Source organism: Leucoraja erinacea, chromosome 31 (assembly GCF_028641065.1).
Source record: "Leucoraja erinacea ecotype New England chromosome 31, Leri_hhj_1, whole genome shotgun sequence".
NCBI classification, from domain to species: Eukaryota; Metazoa; Chordata; class Chondrichthyes; order Rajiformes; family Rajidae; genus Leucoraja; species Leucoraja erinaceus.
In genome coordinates, this window is record NC_073407.1 from 25,414,428 (window position 1) to 25,431,963 (window position 17,536).

At 46.1% G+C, this 17,536-nt stretch overlaps 1 protein-coding gene across 2 annotated transcripts in view; it reads right to left on the reverse strand.

Annotated features, from left to right (window-relative positions):
- The window catches only part of brinp1 (bone morphogenetic protein/retinoic acid inducible neural-specific 1), a 169,720-nt gene that overhangs the window by 99,880 nt on the left and 52,304 nt on the right, over nt 1–17,536 (reverse strand). For both annotated transcript variants that reach the window (XM_055660337.1, XM_055660338.1), the window contains exon 2: nt 13,019–13,286. In XM_055660337.1, the coding sequence (XP_055516312.1) occupies nt 13,019–13,236 (218 nt within the window). In that variant the 5' untranslated portion in view covers nt 13,237–13,286. The remainder of the gene's footprint in view (nt 1–13,018; nt 13,287–17,536) is intronic.

The window sequence follows — 17,536 nt, forward strand, 5'->3', positions numbered from 1 at the left end:
AGATAGACATATTCTTGATTAGTGCGGGTGTCAGGGGGTACGGGGAGAAGGCAGGAGAATGGGGTTAGGAGGGAGAGATAGATCAGCCATGATTGAATGGTGGAGTAGACTTGATGGGCCGAACGGCCTAATTCTGCTCCTATTACTTAAGGACTTTAATGAACCTTCTCAGGATCCCAATTCTTAAAAGCAATGCAGACAGCAGCATTGGAAATATGAGGGAAGGCACAGAGCACAGTAGTAACTCAGCGGGTCAGGAGAACATGGATAGGTGATATTTCGGGTCAGAACTCATCTTCAAACTAAAGACAGACACAAAATGCTGGTGTAACTCAGCGGGACAGGCAGCATCCCTGGAGAGAAGGAATGGGTGACGTTTCGGATAAGGACCCTTTTTCAGACTGAACTGAACAGTCTGAGGAAAGATCTCGACCTGAATCGTCACCCGTTCCTTCTCTCCAGAGATACTGCCTGTCCCGCTGAGTTACACCAGTATTTTGTGTCTGTCGAAGTGATTTATTAAATTCCCTTTCGCTCTCCCCATTCGCATCCCAATAATCAACTAGGAAACATGATTTTCATATCACTGGCCGGGATGATGAAGGATGTGGATTTACGTTGCAGGCCTACAGTAATAAATAGCTAGCAGGATGCATGAATTAAGTTGCGGTTTAGACGATTCACTTTGTTTGCTGCATCAGCAGATCAGTCAGACACAGAGTCATCCATCCAACTAAACTACTGCAATGCCAGACAGTGTCCGCTGATGAATCCTGTTCACCTGCACCAGACCGGCTCGGTGTGTTTTGTTTCAATCTGAGTTCACCGGGTGTCACTGACATCTCCCCCCCACCACAAATCTGTAAGTCCTGAACTTGTGCCTTTTGCACTTAGACTTCATACTTAAGACACACGGTGGCGCAGTGGTAGAGTTGCTGCCTCACAGCGCCAGAGACCAGGGTTCCATCCTGACTACGGGTGCTGTCTGTATGGAGTTTGTACGTTCTCCCCGTGACCACGTGGGTCTTCTCCAGGTGCCCCGGTTTCCTCCCACACTCCAAACACGTGCTGGTTTGTAGGTTAAATTGGCTTCAGTAGAAATAGTAAATTGCCCCTAGTGTGTGTAGGATAGTGCTAGTATGTGGGGGTCGCTGGTCGGTGCAGACTCAGTGGGCCGAATGGCCTGTTTCCACACTGTATATCTAAAGTCTAGAGATACAGTGCGGAAACAGGCCCTTCGGCCCACCGAGTCCATGCCGACCAGCGATCACTGCACACTAACACAATCCTACACACACAAGGGACAATTTTTACAATTTTTTATCCGAGCCGATTAGCCGATAAGCCTGCACGTCTTTGGAGTATGGGAGGAATCTGGAGCACCTGGAGAAAACCCACGCGGTCATGGGGAGAACGTACAGGGAGCGCCCATCGTCAGGATTGAACCGGGATTCTGGTGCTGTAAATCAGCAACTAAACCACTGTATCACTGGGCCACCCTAGATGAAGGGCAATTGACCTGAAGAGGTATAAACAATAGGTGCAGGAGTAGGCCATTCGGCCCTTCGAGCCAGCACCGCCATTCAATGTGATCACGGCTGATCATTCCCAATCAGTACCCCGTTCCTTCCCTCTCCCCATATCCCCTGACGACGCTATTTTGTAAGAGCCCTATCTGGCTCTCTCATGAAAGCATCCAGAGAACCTGCCTCCACCGGCCTCTGAGGCAGAGAATTCCACAAACTCACCACTCTGTGTGAGAAAAAGTGTTTCCTCGTCTCCGTTCTAAATGGCTTACTCCTTATTCTTAAACTGTGGCCCCTGGTTCTGGACTCCCCCAACATCGGGAACATGTTTCCTACCTCTAGTGTGTCCAAGCCCTTAACAATCTTATATGTTTCAATGAGATACCATCTCATCCTTCTAAACTCCAGAGTATACAAGCCCAGCTGCTCCATTTTCTCAGCATATGACAGTCCCGCCATCCTGGGAATTAACCTTGTAAACCTACGCTGCACTCCCTCAATAGCAAGAATGTCCTTCCTCAAATTAGGGGACCAAAACTGCACACAATACTGCAGGTGTGGTCTCACTAGACCTGTTCTCTGTTCTCTCCACACAGAGGGTCTCCCTTTCTGATACGCTGTTCCAGAATTTAAGAGGCTGAGTTAAAGTTAGACCTTGCATTGAAAGAACGGCCTGCCTATCTTTAGCATGGCCCAGTGCTTGACTCACCGTCCGATGCTGAATGTCCGGTCACCTTCATTCTGTCAGTAAGCATAGCGTAGCGATGAATGTGGCTGTAGAACGATCCTTCAAACGCACAACAATGGAACTATCATCTTCACTTCATTGGATTTCAGGTTCTCTCTGGAGGATGAATATTGCTCAGGGGCACAGCTGGGTTGAACCTTGGCTCGTGCGTCCTCTTGAAGGAGAGAAGAAAAAAAATCTCCTGACACAGAGTACGCTGTGCCAAAACTGCAAACTGGACTAGTTCCAAAGTGGAAATGAAAGCCACAACCGTTAACATCAGTGAGATACACTGGTCTCAACCTGAAACGTCACCCACTCCTTCTCTCCTGAGATGCTGCCTGTCCCGCTGAGTGACTCCTGCATTTCTGTCTATCTAATGTGTAGTTCAGTTGAGTTTAGTTAATATCGAGGTCGATCACCATCTCCTTTGTCTTGCTAATGGAACAACATTAACAGAACAACGGTTGGTGAGACAGGATCGCCCGGTTTTTCCACCCATTTTAATTTAGTTTAGTTTAATTGATTTAGTTTAATTTAATTTACCGAGGTACAGTGAAAAGCTTTTGCGTTATACCAGTCTGCGGAAAGACGATACATGATTACAATCGAGCCATTTACAGTGTACAGATACATGATAAAGGGAATAACGTTTAGTGCAAGGTAAAGAATAGAATAGAATAATAGAATAACGTTTATTGTCATTTGAACCTAAGTTCAAACGAAATTACGTTTCTGCAGTCATACAAACAAGAAAAAAAAACAAGACACACAATTAACACAATTTACATCAACATCCATCGCAGTGAATCTCCAAACACTTGCTCACTGTGATGGAAGGCAAAGTCTTGTATCTCCCCTGTTCTTTATTCTTCTCCCGATGTTAATGCCCCCAGCGGGCGATGGCAAGTTTCGCGGCCATTAAGGCCGTGCCGTGTGATGTAAGGCCCTGCTCCGGGTCTTGATGTTGGTGCCGCCCGGCGGTCGATGGCAAGTCCCGCGGCCGTTAAAGCCGCGCCGGGTGATGTAAGGCCCCGATCCGGGTCGTTTTTAACCCCGCGATTCGGGCGGGAGAAGTTGCTGTTGCGGGAGCTCCGAAAAGCGGTCTCCCACCAGGGACCCGCGAGCTCCCGATGTTACCGTCCACAGGGCCTGCAGCCAGCAACGACCAATCAAAGATAGTCCGTGGGTCACCAATGAGGTAGATAGTAGTTAGGACTGACCTGGAGTTGTGGTCAGCTACTCAACAGTTTAGTTGATGATTACAGAACATGATTACCATCAAGCCGTCCACTGTGTACAGATACATGATAAGATGCCATCGTAAGATTCTGGAGATGTTCTACCAATCGGTGGTGGCCAGTGCCATCTTCTTCGCTGGGGCAGCAGGGCGAAGGCCGCAGACGCCAACAGGATCAACAAGCTCATTACTCATCCTATTCCTTTGCTCCATAGATGCTGCCTCACCCGCTGAGTTTCTCCAGCATTTTTGTCTACCTTCGATTTTTCCAGCATCGGCAGTTCCTTCTTAAACAACTCATCAAGGCTAAACAAGGCTGGCTCCGTCCTGGGAGTGTAGTTGGAGTTGGATTCACGGGAGGTTGGTCTTGGAGGGGAGGATGCCCCTCAAACTGCGGAGCATCCTGGACAATACAGCTCACCCCCTCCATGACACACTGGTCAACCTGAGGAGCACCTTCAGCAACAGACTGGTTCCACCAAGATGCAGCACAGAACGCCACAGGAGATCCTTCTTCCCTATGGCTATCAAACTGTACAACCCCTCCCCTTCCTGTCGTGGGGTAGACTGGCTCCCCTCCCCCCACCCTCCTCCCCAATCTTTGCACACCCCCAATCCAGGACTTTCCAGTGGTCACTTTAAATTTCACGTTTCATGCATCTTGTGTTTTGTGACTGTTGGCAGACCAATTTCCCTCCTGGGATGAATAAAGTTCTATCGTTGCGTATCGTAGAAAGGGAATAGACACCAAAGAATGCAAATGAGACTGAGATTCGCTCCGTGTTCCCATTGCTAATCCTTCATTGATGTTGGCATCAGACTCTGGTGCTTTTCCTTCATCTGATGATGTTCCTCTCCCTGGCTCCTGTTCAACCAACTGGGGGCATCAGGACAGGGCCAAATACTCAATGTACCGAAAAGTGACAAATGTTCCCGACAGAAGGATCCTGCCTGCATGTTATCGGGGCACATTTCACGCCTGCCTGTGTCCGATTATCCTGCCATGCTTATCTCTCCTTCCCTCTTCCAGCTTTCTACAGCACACATTTCGTTTAATTCAGATAAACACATGGTGCTGGAGTAACTTAGCGGGTCAGGCAACATCTCTCTTGAGAAAGTCTTAATAGATACAGCGCGGAAACAGGCGCTTCTGCCCACCAAGTCCATGCCAACCAGCAATCACCCCGTACATGCCACGAGGCTACACACCATTTTTTAACAATTTTTACCAAAGCACATTAACTTACAAACCTGTAGGTGTTTGTAGTGTGCGAGGAAACCTGCCTTTTCCCCATAACCTTTGACCCCTGCCCTAATCAAGTACCTATCAATCTCCGCCTTAGAAATACCCAATGTCTTGGCCTCCACAGCTGCCTGTGGCAAGAAATTCCCACACAAGTGTGAAAACTCACACCTCCAAATTCAGGGACAGTTTCTTCCCAGCTGTTATCAGGCAAGTGGATCATCCCACCACAACCTGAGAGCAGTGCTGAATTACTATCGACCTCATTGGTGACCCTCAGACTATCCTTGATCGGGCATTACCTTGCCGTAAACGTTATTCCCTCATCATGTATCTACACATTGTGAACGGCTCAATTGTAATCATGTATTGTCTTTCCGCTGACTGATTGGCACGCAACAAACGCTTTTCACTGTACCTCGGTACATGTGACAATAAACTAAACTCAACTAAGATTCACCTCCCTCTGGCTAAATTATCTGCAGATTAGTGTTGGGCTAGAGTCTAGACAGTGAAGATCAGCAGACTGTCTGATTACAGGAAATGTGGTCAAAAAGCCCAGCTCCCTTCTCCCATCGCTTACGTCCACAATTCCCAGAAAGGATCGCTGGTTTGGTTTAGTTTAGTTTAGAGATACAGCGCTGAAACAGGCTCTTCGGCCCATCGATTCCGCGCCGACCAGCGATCCCCGCACACTAACACTTCCCTACACACACTAGGGACAATTTTTGAACGTTTTTTTACAAAAGCCAATTAACCTACAAACTAGTACGTCTTCGGAGTGTGGGAGGAAACCGGAAGTTCTCAGAGAAATCCATGCAGGTTACGGGGAGAACGTACAAACTCCGTACAGACAGCACCCATGGTCAGGATCGAACCCGGGTCTCTGGTGCTGTGAGGCAGCAACTCTACCGCTGCGCCACCGTGCCGCCCTTAATGGGTTAATGAGCATGAACTGGGAATTGCAGTTGAAATCCAAGGACAACTGCAACATTGCCAATCACTTCACGGTGTATGATGCATAAATATCATCAAATATGTGGATCAGACAGACCAAGGATTTCTCTCCACACCTTGGCTGCTCACCAAATTGACTGCATGACTCAAGCCTTATTTTTAGTTACAAAATGGAAGGGCTATTTTTTTGTTCTGATTGAGAGGATGATGGGCAAAATGCAGGATCATCTTTTGAAGAGCTCAGCTGCTGTCAACCCACGTAGGGCCTGTTCAGCCTACAATTCCTCACCCACTCCAAGCCAGGCTAAAAATAAAAGCATCACGATCAGAACACAAGCATCATTTCATATCAGACACCAGAACAGATTGAAAGAGGCAACTTCAATGCTGCAGTAGGAGGGAAGTGCAGATGCTGGTTTAAACCGAAGATAGACACAAAATGCTGGAGTAACTCAGCTGCCTGGGATCATCGTATGTTGACCCATTCATTCCTGGGATCATCATGTTAAACTATTCCAGTTCACAGGGTGGACAATAGTACTCCAACAGAAAGAGTACAATAAGGGGACATGCAGGTTATTAATTTGGCTTTAAGAACTGCGCAGCACGATGGCGTAACATTAGAGCTAGGGCCTTAGAGCGCCAGAGACACGGGTTCGATCCTGACTACGGGATCTGTACGGAGTTTGTACGTTCTCCCCTGCCTGACAGGGCTCTTAAAAATAGCGGAGTCAGGGGATATGGGGAGAAGGTAGGAACGGGGTACTGATTGGGGATGATCAGCCATGATCATATTGAATGGCGGTGCAGGCTCGAAGGGCTAAATGGCCTACTCCTGCACCTGTTGTCTATTGTCTATTGTGACCTGCGTGGGTCTTCTCCGAGATCTTTGGTTTCCTCCCACACTCAAAAGACGCACAGGTTTGTAGGTTCATAGAAACATAGAAAATAGGTGCAGGAGTAGGCCATTCGGCGCTTCGAGCCTGCACCGCCATTCAATATGATCATGGCTGATCATCCAACTCAGTATCCCATCCCTGCCTTCTCTCCATACCCCCTGATCCCTTTAGCCACAAGGGCCACATCTAACTCCCTCTTAAACATAGCCAATGAAGTGGCCTCATTGGATTGGTTATAAACGTAAAATTGTCCCTAGTATGTGTCAGGGAGTGTTAGTGTGCGGGGATCGCTGGTCGGCACGGACTCGGTGGGCCGAAGGGCCTGTTTCTGCGCTGTATCTCCAAACTAAACTAAACAGAAAGGCAGGTAATTGTTACATAAAAGGTATATATATTTAAGACTATTCAATACAAGTGATGGCTGAGATCAGAATGCCATACAATAAGCACAGAAGGTTAGTATGCAGGCACAGCAAGCAAAGCTTGCTCATTTGAAACTATTGGTCAGATACACATTTCTAAATCAGTATGCATGAAAATACTAATTACATGCAGTTGTGAACACTCAGTACACACTGCATCGAAATCCAATTTACAGATGCATTAATCACAATAATGTAAGTCATCAAGTTCTTAATTACGACTGTACATTGTCTGAGTATTTCACATTGATTTCCAAAGTAAAATTAAACCCAGTAATGGAGTAACTGCAACAATTGTCGAGCTGGGCTGAATTTACGAGCACAAATGTCAGAGGTGTAATTATCAGTCCATTAATTTATTGCTCATAGGTCACACCAATTTTGCACTCGAAGGTAGACACAAAATGCTGGAGTAACTCAGCGGGTGAAGCAGCATCTCTGTGGAGAGAGGAGTCGGCCCCAAAACGTCGCCCATTCCTTCTCTCCAGAGACGCTGCTTCACCAGTGGCGGACTGGCCAGGGTGTCAGCTTGCCCGATGGCAAGTGGGCCCCTGATGACGTGGGCCCCCCTATATCAAGTGGGCCCCCCTTTGTCTCCCGGCAACCAATATTATTAGGCCCAGTCCACTACTGTGCCTCACCCTCTGAGTTACTCCAGCATTTTGAGTCTGCCTTCGATTTAAACCAGCATCTGCAGTTCTTTCTTCCACATAGAGTTTGTACTCTGTGTGAACAAGTTGGTGAAAGAATAGACTTACGATATATACTTTAAAACATCTTCTGTAACTGCGACATTGTGATTTCACTTCAATAACTGACCACTGGTAGTGTTGCCATGGCAACTTAATTGCGCAAACTCATCGTCCCGTGATCGGATCCAGCCCCTACGCTTTCAAAGGTTCATGTTGTAGAAGCAGAATTAGGCCATTCGGCCCATCATGTCTCTTCTGCCATTCGATCATGGCTGATCTATCTCTCCCTCGCAACCCCATTCTCCTGCCTTCTCCCCGTAACCCCTGACACCCGTACTGATCAAGAATCTGTCAATCACTGATAATTTAATCAATCTTTGTAAAGCACTTTGGTTCAAATACTGGTTTTGTTGAAAAGTGCTATATAAATAAAGATTATTATTATTATTATTATTAAAATTACCCACTGACTTGGCCTACACAGCCTTCTGCGGCAATGAGTTCCACAGATTCACCACCCTCTGACTAAAGAAATTCCTTTTAGGTCCTAGAAATTCCTCTGGTCCTTGACTCTCCCACTAGTGGAAACATCCTCTTCACGTCTACTTCATCCAGGCATTTTTTTTTCAATGAAGTGCCCCCTCATCCTTCTGAACTCCAGCGAGTACAGGCCCAGTGCAGTCAAACACTCATCATATGAATGAATGAATGAATGAGTTTATATGCCAAGTATGCACACATACAAGGAATTTGCCTTGGTGCTCCACTCGCAAGTAACAACACGACACACAGTAAACAATTAAGAATGACACATAAAAGATAAAACATTGTGAACCCAATCATTCCTGGGATCGTTCTTGTAAGCCTCATCTAGACCCTGTCCAACACCAGCACATCCTTCCTCAGACATGGGGCCCAAAAATGCTCACAATACTCAAGAGAGTACCTCAAGAGATTCAAGAGTGTGTTATTGTCCTATGTCCTGAAAAGGAACAATGAAATTCTTACATGCAGCATGCATTTAGTTTAGAGATACAGCACAGAAACAGGCCCTTCGGCCCACCGAGTCCGCACCGACCAGCAATCCCCACACATTAACACTATCACACACACACTAGGGACAATTTACATTTATACCAAGCCAATTACCTTACAAAGCTGTGCATCTTTGGAGTGTGGGAGGAAACCAGAGATCCCGGAGAAAACCCACACAGGTCACGGGGAGAACGTACAAACTCCGTACAGACGGCACCCGTAGACAGGATCGAACCCGGGTCTCTGAGGCACTAACTCTACCGCTGCGCCACCGTGAAGCCCAATCCATCAGGATTGTCCTGGAATCTCCAAGAGCTCAAGATTAGCCTTTGATTATTACAGGAATACGGGGGAAGGAATCACAAGAAAACAAAGAGTATATTTTCTTTCTTTGTCTTGAAAAACATTTTTTGCCCCATTCCTTGTTCTTCATAATCGTAAAGATTAAAATGTTTTTCTCTCCAAACGCGGCTGTGAGAATTCTCTAGCTCGATGCCTCCAGGAATGCATCAATTCAGCATGAGAAGGCATGCGCTATTTGGTTGGTGACCAAGGCCATCAATAATTTAATTTCCATTGTTCCAAATGAAACATTGTCCCCTCTCTGTGTTCTGTGATGTAAAATATGCAGATGCTACACTTTTTCTGAGTGTCACAACACAAGTTGTGATCCCATATTCTACCCCACAATCGCTTTAAAGACATGGTCTGCTGTCAAATGCACATCCAGAATTTTTTTTATCAATCTCTTCCATGGAATGGATGTACAGGTTTGGAGGTTAATTGACTTGGTATAATTGTAAGTTGCCCCCTATGTGTGTAAGATAGCGTTAATGTGTGGGGATCGCTGGTCGGTGTGGACCCAGTGGGCCGAATGACCTGTTTCTGTGGTGTATCTAAAAAATGGGAAAAAAAACCAACAAAAAGCCCAACCTATCAGGTCCATCAAGTCCCCCTAATCCACAATTAGTCTGAAGAAGGGTCTCGACCCAAAACGTCAGCCATTCCTGCCAACATGTCCCATCTACACTAGTCCCACCCGCCACCTGTATTTGCTCCATATTCCTCCAAACCAGTCCTATCCATGTATTTGTCTAACTGTTTCTTAAACGTTGTCTCAACTACTTCCTCTGGCAGCTCGTTCCATACACTACACCACCCTTTGTGTTGAAAAGTTAGCCCTCAGATTCCTATTAAATCTTTTCCTCTTCATCATAAACCTATGTCCTCTAGTCCTCGATTCACCTACACTGGGCACGAGACTCTGTGCATCTACCCGATCTCTTCCTCTCGTGATTTTGTACACTTCTACAAGACATCCTCCTGCGCTGCAAGGAATAGATTCCCAGCTTATTCAACCTCTCCCTATAGCTCAGACCTTCTAATCCTGCGAATCTTCTCTGTGCCCTTTCCAGCTTGACAACATCTTTCCTATAACATGGTGTGCAGAACTGAACACAAAATTCTAAATACAGCCTCACCAATTGTGTTATACAAGTACAACATGACCTCCCAACGTCTAGTTGAACCAACGGGCCTGTTAATCCTGGCCAAATTGAAGAGGCTAGGACCCTAACATTGAGTAAAGGCTTCTGGGCTGCTTTTAAATGTATTTCCTGTAGAAATGGGACAAGCTGCAGAATGGTGCAAGTTTGTCTGGAGCCTAGATCAGAGCTGCAGGAAGAGAATGGGAACATCTGCAGACCCTGACAATTAGGTGCAAAATTCATAGAATGGATTGGATCAATGCAAACCAGACATACAGCTTCTACATAATGTTGCAAAGCTTTACTTTGCTGGATGTTGATTGGATTAAGTATTGAGCCTTGTCTGGGTTTCTTGCATATCAGGGCACATGTTGCTATGTTCGTGTTCTCTGCGAAACACTGTTTGAATACAATGTATTAGCCACTGTATTATTGGGTTAGGGAAATGTCTGTCATGTATGGGGTTAATCGATATCTGTAATTGGATTGTAAAGAGACCATCCCCATGTGGTTCGGCCCCTCGAGGTCCAGGGACCTATAGAAGTCCGCTGCCACAAAGTCCTGTGTCGATCTTCTGGGAGAGCGCTTAGGACTGCGTGACCTTCTGTAGTGTCTCTGTCTGAGCGAGGCCTAGAGGGCTTGAACAGGCAGATACGAGGATCGAACCCGTGGTGGTTAGGTACAGTAGTTGAGCTGTAATTGCGTTTTGTCAAAATTAAGTTTAGATACACAAGTGCTTGATTCAGTGATTTTTCACTGAAAATAGACTGGGGGGAAGCTTAGAACGAGCTATTTACAGGTCTGTTTCTGTGCTGTTGTGTGGCTCTGTGTCTCTGCGTCTCTGTGTGTGTGCCTCCGTCTCTGTGTCTCTCTGTCTCTGTAACTCTGTCTCTGTGTCTCTGCGTCTCTGTGTGTGACTCTGTGACTTTGACTGTGTGTCTGTGTCTCTGATTGTAACTCTATGTGTGTGTCTCCGTCTATGTGTCTCTCTGTCTCTGTGACTGTGTCTCTGACTGTATCTCTGTGTCTCAACTCTTGCTTGATCTGCACCTTTCTACACGATCTATTCTGCCCCTTGCAATGCACATTCCTGTCTTTTGACTCAAAGCAATTAAATTGCAGGCAAGTGAAAAATGTATTCTTGTTCATCGGGCAAAAATACGGTCAACCTTTTCTCAAGCTAACTCTGCACAAGGAACAGACAAGAACTGACTGCGTATTCTGCACAAGATTGGATCCAACGCCATCTAATGGCCAAACTGGCATTGCAGTTTCTTGCAACGTGAATGTGAAAATTATTTGTGAATTCGAAATATTGTCAAGTTCCATCATTGTATCTGAAATTAAAGAGGGGTCAGGAACTCAGACCTTGACACACCATGTGCAAGATAGTTTTACATTTTAAGTGGAGGATCTGTTGTACACAGCTGCATTTATTAAGCAGAAGTAGAAATATGCAGGGGATGTTCAAATCTGACCACGTATTACTATTGGTAGATAGAAATACTGGGGAAACTCAGCGGGTGAGGCAGCATCTATGGAGCAAAGGAATAGGTGACGTTTCGGGTCTCGACCCGAAGAGAAGGTTCACCAGACTGATTCCTGGGATGTCAGGACTGTCTTATGAAGAAAGACTGGATAGACTTGGTTTATACAAATGTCTTAAGGGATTGGACAGGTTAGATGCAGGAAGATTGCTCCCGATGTTGGGGAAGTCCAGGACAAGGGGTCACAGTTTAAGGATAAGGGGGAAATCCTTTAAAACCGAGATGAGAAGAACTTTTTTCACACAGAGAGTGGTGAATCTCTGGAACTCTCTGCCACAGAGGGTAGTCGAGGCCAGTTCATTGGCTATATTTAAGAGGGAGTTAGATGTGGCCCTTGTGGCTAAGGGGATCAGAGGGTATGGAGAGAAGGCAGGTACGGGATACTGAGTTGGATGATCAACCATGATCATATTGAATGGCGGTGCAGGCTCGAAGGGCCGAATGGCCTACTCCTGCACCTATTGTCTATGTTTCTATGTTTCTATCTCTCACCCGCTGAGTTTCTCCAGCATTTTTATCAACCTTTGATTTTTCCAACATCTGCAGTTCCTTCTTAAACATTGTATTACTGTTGTTTAGTTTAGTTTAGTTTAGAGATCAGCGCATAAACAGGCCCTTCAGCTCACCACGTCCACGCCAACCACCGATCCCCACACCAGCACCATCCTACACACACCAGGGACAATTTACAATTCATAACAAATGAAGGGTCATCCTATGGACCTCTCATCTGAGATGTGGAGTACTGAAGTTTGAAGAAAGTGTCTACTGCACAGGGTAGTCTACTGAAGCTGCATCTAACCACAAGGTAAAGCAAAATGCAGACTGACTTTAGATACCTTAGCTTGGTGCAGTGATAATCTTTGTTTTTGCACACAAAGTCCAAAAGAGAGTCATAGTCAGAGAGTCGTAGAATTATTTGTTTCCTTGCAAAGATAAAAATAATGAGATTATTTTCCTAAGAGCCCCACAATACGTCATTCAAGTAATTCACACAAATATAGTGGCATTAAACATCCATGAAATAATAATGCATTGTGTAATTTTTCCATCATCAGCAAGTGAACACAACTGCACAGAATAGTCGGGTCTATTGCCCAGACTGGTTCCCTGGATTAATTTTCTGCTTTCTACATTTGCTGCTAAACGCCTTTTGCAAAAATCAGCGTTCTTAGCGTCATCTCCACTCGACAAAAACGGACCGCGCGCGTTCAAAAGCGACGGATGAAATTGTAAGCATTACCTATATATTTTATATCTTGTTGTGTATCCTTGACGATATCTTTCCACAAAGGATAAATATCCCCTCGAATTGTGGAACGGACCCCGGTCCGATATAAGCCAATCAAACTGCTTAGTGACATGATTCTGGGCGGCTGCAGGATTCTGGCGGGAAGGTTTTACTGTTATATGGTCCCATATAAACAGCAGGTAGATGAATTCAATTAACCTCCAGTTCATGCTTTTCTTTCAGCCACTTTCTGTTCATTCTTGCTCCATGTTGCGGGGTCCTAGAGGGGAAACAACGAGAGGTTCCGTTAACACGACTCAGAGTACACGACAGAATCCATTGTTAGACACAAATAGCTGAAGTAACTCAGCGGGACAGGCAGCATCTCTGGAGAGAAGGAATGGGTCGAGACCCTTCTTCAGACTGCCTCTATGCCGCTCTAGTGATCGCCATGGTCTAAAATCAGAAAGATATGATGCAGATTTATCTCACGAGAGATCAAGAGAGTTATATTGTCATGTATCCCTGATAGGGCAATGAAATTCTTGCTTTGCTTCAGCACAACAGAACATAGTAGGCATGAATACAGAACAGATCAGTGTGTCCATATACCATTAAATAAATATATACACACAAGAATAAATAAACAGATAAAGTGCAAATAAACAGATTATTGGTTATTAATGTTCAGGGTTTTGTCCGAGCCAGGTTTAATAACCTGATGGCTGTGGGGAAGTAGTTATTCCTGAACCTGGTTGTTGCAGTCTTCAGGCTCCTGTACCTTCTACCTGAAGGTAGCGGGGAGATGAGCGTGTGGCCCAAATGGTGTGGGTCCTTGATGATGCTGCCAGCCTTTTTGAGGCAGCGACTCAAAGCCTTTTTGAGGCATCTTCATAGAATGTGTGGTTCCCAAATCTATACATTCATCATGAATGCAGAGATTTTAGTCCCACGCATTCTATGAAGATGAACCTGCACCATTTTACATTTAGCGGGACAGGCAGTATCTCTGGAGAGAAGGAATGGGCGGCGTTTCAGTTCGAGACCCTTTCTCAGACTGTAGGTTAATTGGCTTGGTATCAACTAAACACTGTTAGACTTGACATTAGCGTATCTGGATGGGGGAGGGGTGGATTTGGGGGGGAAGGGGGAAATGAGGCACTAAGAAACACTCAGCTTGTCATGCAGAACTTGTGCAGAGAAAATAGTCGTCTGAAGAAGGGTCTCAACCCGAAACGTCCCGTTCCTTCTCTCCAGAGATGCTGCCCGTCCCGCTGAGTTACTCCAGCATTTTTTGTGTCTATCTTCGGTTTAAACCAGCACCTGCAGTTCCTTCCTACACAATTCATAGGTTAAAGGTTGGGCCTATTAACCCTGGAATTGTGAGGCCTTTGGCCTTTTAAGCCTGGTTGATTAAATTTGACCCCAACAGCCTGCCCTTGCAAATGGATTGCTGGAAACACTAGCACCTCAAGGTCTGAAATAAATCAGCTAATATTTGCTCTGTCGAGTCTCTTACAGTAGAACAAACACGAGAGATTAGCTCAGGTTCACCACACCTGCATTGCCATTACATCCTGCAAATGGCTTCACTAAACCTTCAGGTTATTCGAACACATTTGACAAAAAATAAAACACTTCTTCCTTGTTAGCGTGCTTCAGACTGACAAGTACAAACAGCAGATTACATTCATGCACTGAAAGAACTTATCCTGGATTACAGAGGTCACTGCTTTAAGCCACAATGTAGGTATATGCTTGTGTGCACGGAGTTTGTACGTTCTCCCCATGACCTGCGTGGCTTTTCACAAAGATCTTTGCTTTCCTCCCACACTACAAAGATGTACAGGTTCGCAGGCTAATTGGTTTGGTATGACTTGACTTGGAAGTGTAATTTGCCCCTAGTGTGTGTAGGATAGTGTTAATGTGCGGGGATCGCTGGTCGGCGCGGACTCGGTGGGCCGAAGGGCCTGTTTCTGCGCTGTATCTCTAAACTAAACTAAACCTGCATGGGGTTTTCTTTGGGAAGATCCAGTTTTCTCCCACACTGTAGGTCAGGAAGCCCAGAAGCCATTTGTTGATGGAGGCCCCAATGCCAAGGCCTAGAAGCTTTGAGTTGAGCTGAAATGGTGTTAGCATGAATGTTGAGCTGTGGTCCAGGAACAGTCTCCTGACACGTGCGTTCTTATTGTCAAGGAGATCCAAGGGTGCAGTTGATGGAAGGTTTCAAAAGATCTGGTGAAGAACTTGTTCAATCATTCATTGTCAGATGTGTCCCGGCAATATAGGGGCGGCACGGTGGCGCAGCGGTAGAGTTGCTGCCTCACAGTGCCAGAGACCCGGGTTCGATCCTGACAACAGCTGCTGTCTGTACGGAGATTGTACAATCTCCCCGTGACCTGCATGGGTTTCCTCCCACACTCCAAAGACGTGCAGGTTTGTAGGTTAATTGGCTTGTTGTAAATGTAAATTGTCCCTGCTGTGTGTAGGATAGTGTTAGTGTTAGTGTGTGGTGCGGACTCGCCTATTTCCACACTTTATCTCTAAGCTAAAAATTTGCCGCTACACTAATATAGAATATTAATGGCCATTGCTATCATCTGGCAAGTCTGCTCATTATCCCTGGCAGCTCACAGAATACTGTCATGACAGCTGCTACCATCTCCACACGCAGTCTTCTTCCACTCTAATCTCATCATACTCACAAAATTACCTGCAACGGGCTTATTTCCCAATCCTGCATGTTATTTAGTTTAGTTTAGAGACACGGCACGCAAACAGGCCCTTCGGCCCACCGAGTCTGCCCCGACCAGCGATCCCCGCACAATAACACTATCCTACACCTACTAGAGATAATTTACATATACACCAAGCCAATTAACCTACAAACCTGCACGTGTTTGGAGTGTGGGAGGAAACCGAAAATCTCAGAGAAAACCCACGCAGATCACGGGGAGAACGTACAAACTCCATACAGACAGCGCCCGTAGTCGGGATCGAACCTGGGTCTCCAGAACTGCAAGGACTGTAAGGCAGCAACTCTACTGCTGGGCCACCGTGCCGCCCACGTTGGTGCGGAATATAATAATAATAATAATAATAATAATAATCTTATTTATATAGCACATTTTTAGTCAACTTGCACTGACCCCAAAGTGCTTCACGTAATTACATTACATTTACACACAGGCAAAGGTGGGTGAAGTGTCTTGCCCCAAGGACACAACGACAGTATGCACTCCAAGCGGGATTCGAACCGGCTACCTTCCGGTCGCCAGCCGAACACTTAGCCCATTGTGCCATCTGTCGTCCCTAGAGTCTCTGGAGTATCCTTCGTTTCTACCCTTGTCACGCAGATACACCCCCTTTTCCATATTCTCCACCAGGGACATAGAAACATAGACAATAGGTGCAGGAGTAGAGGCCATTCGGCCCTTCGAGCCTGCACCGCCATTCAATATGATCATGGCTGATCATCCAACTCGGTATCCTGTACCTGCCTTCTCTCCATACCCCCTGATTCCCTTAGCCACAAGAGCCACATCTAACTCCTTCTTAAATATAGTCAATGAACTGTGGCCTCAACTACCTTCTGTGGCAGAGATCCACAGATTCACCACTCTCTGTGTGAAAAATATTTTTCTCATCTCGGTCCGAAAAGATTTCCCCCTTATCCTTAAGCTGTGTGTGACCCCTTGTTCTGGACTTCCCCAACATCTGGAACAATCTTCCTGCATCTAGCCTGTCCAACCCCTTAAGAATTTTGTAAGTTTCTATAAGATCCCCCCTCAATCTTCTAAATTCTAACGAGTCTAGGACTGTCAAGCTGGCAAGAGAGCAGAGGAGATTTACAAGGACGTTGCCAGGCCTCGAGGGCTTGAGCTACAGGGAAAGGTTGAGCAGGCTGGGATTCTATCCCGTGGAGCGCAAGGAATAGAGTGTAGAGGTATAGAGGTGTACAAAATCATGAGAGGAATAGATCAGGTAAACGCACAAAGTCTCTTGCCCAGAGTTGGGGAATCGAGAACCAGAGGACATAGGTTTAAGATGAGGGGGGAATGATTTAAGAGAAGCCTAAGCAGTAACCTTTTTACACAAAGGGTGGTGGGTGTATGGAACGAGCTGTTGGAGGAGGTAGTTGAGGGAGGGACTATTGTAACGTTTAAGAAACATTAGGGCAGGTACATGGATAGGACAGAGTTGAGAGGGATGTGGGCCAAATGCAAGCAGGTGGGGAAAGAGGAGTATGTTGGCTACTGTGAGCAAGTTGGGCCGAAGGGCCTGTTTCCACCCTGTATGACTCTCTATAACTCTACTACCAGGCCGGCCCAGTGGTGCAGCAGTAGAGTTGCTACCTTATGGTACCAGAGCCCCAGGTTCGATCCTGACTACGGGTGCTGTCTGTACGGAGTTTGTACATTCTCCCTGTGACCTGTGTGGGTTTTCTCCAGGTGCTCCGGTTTCCTCCCACACTCCAAAGACGTGCATGTTTACAGGTTAATTGGCTTGGTGTCATTGTAAATTGTCCCT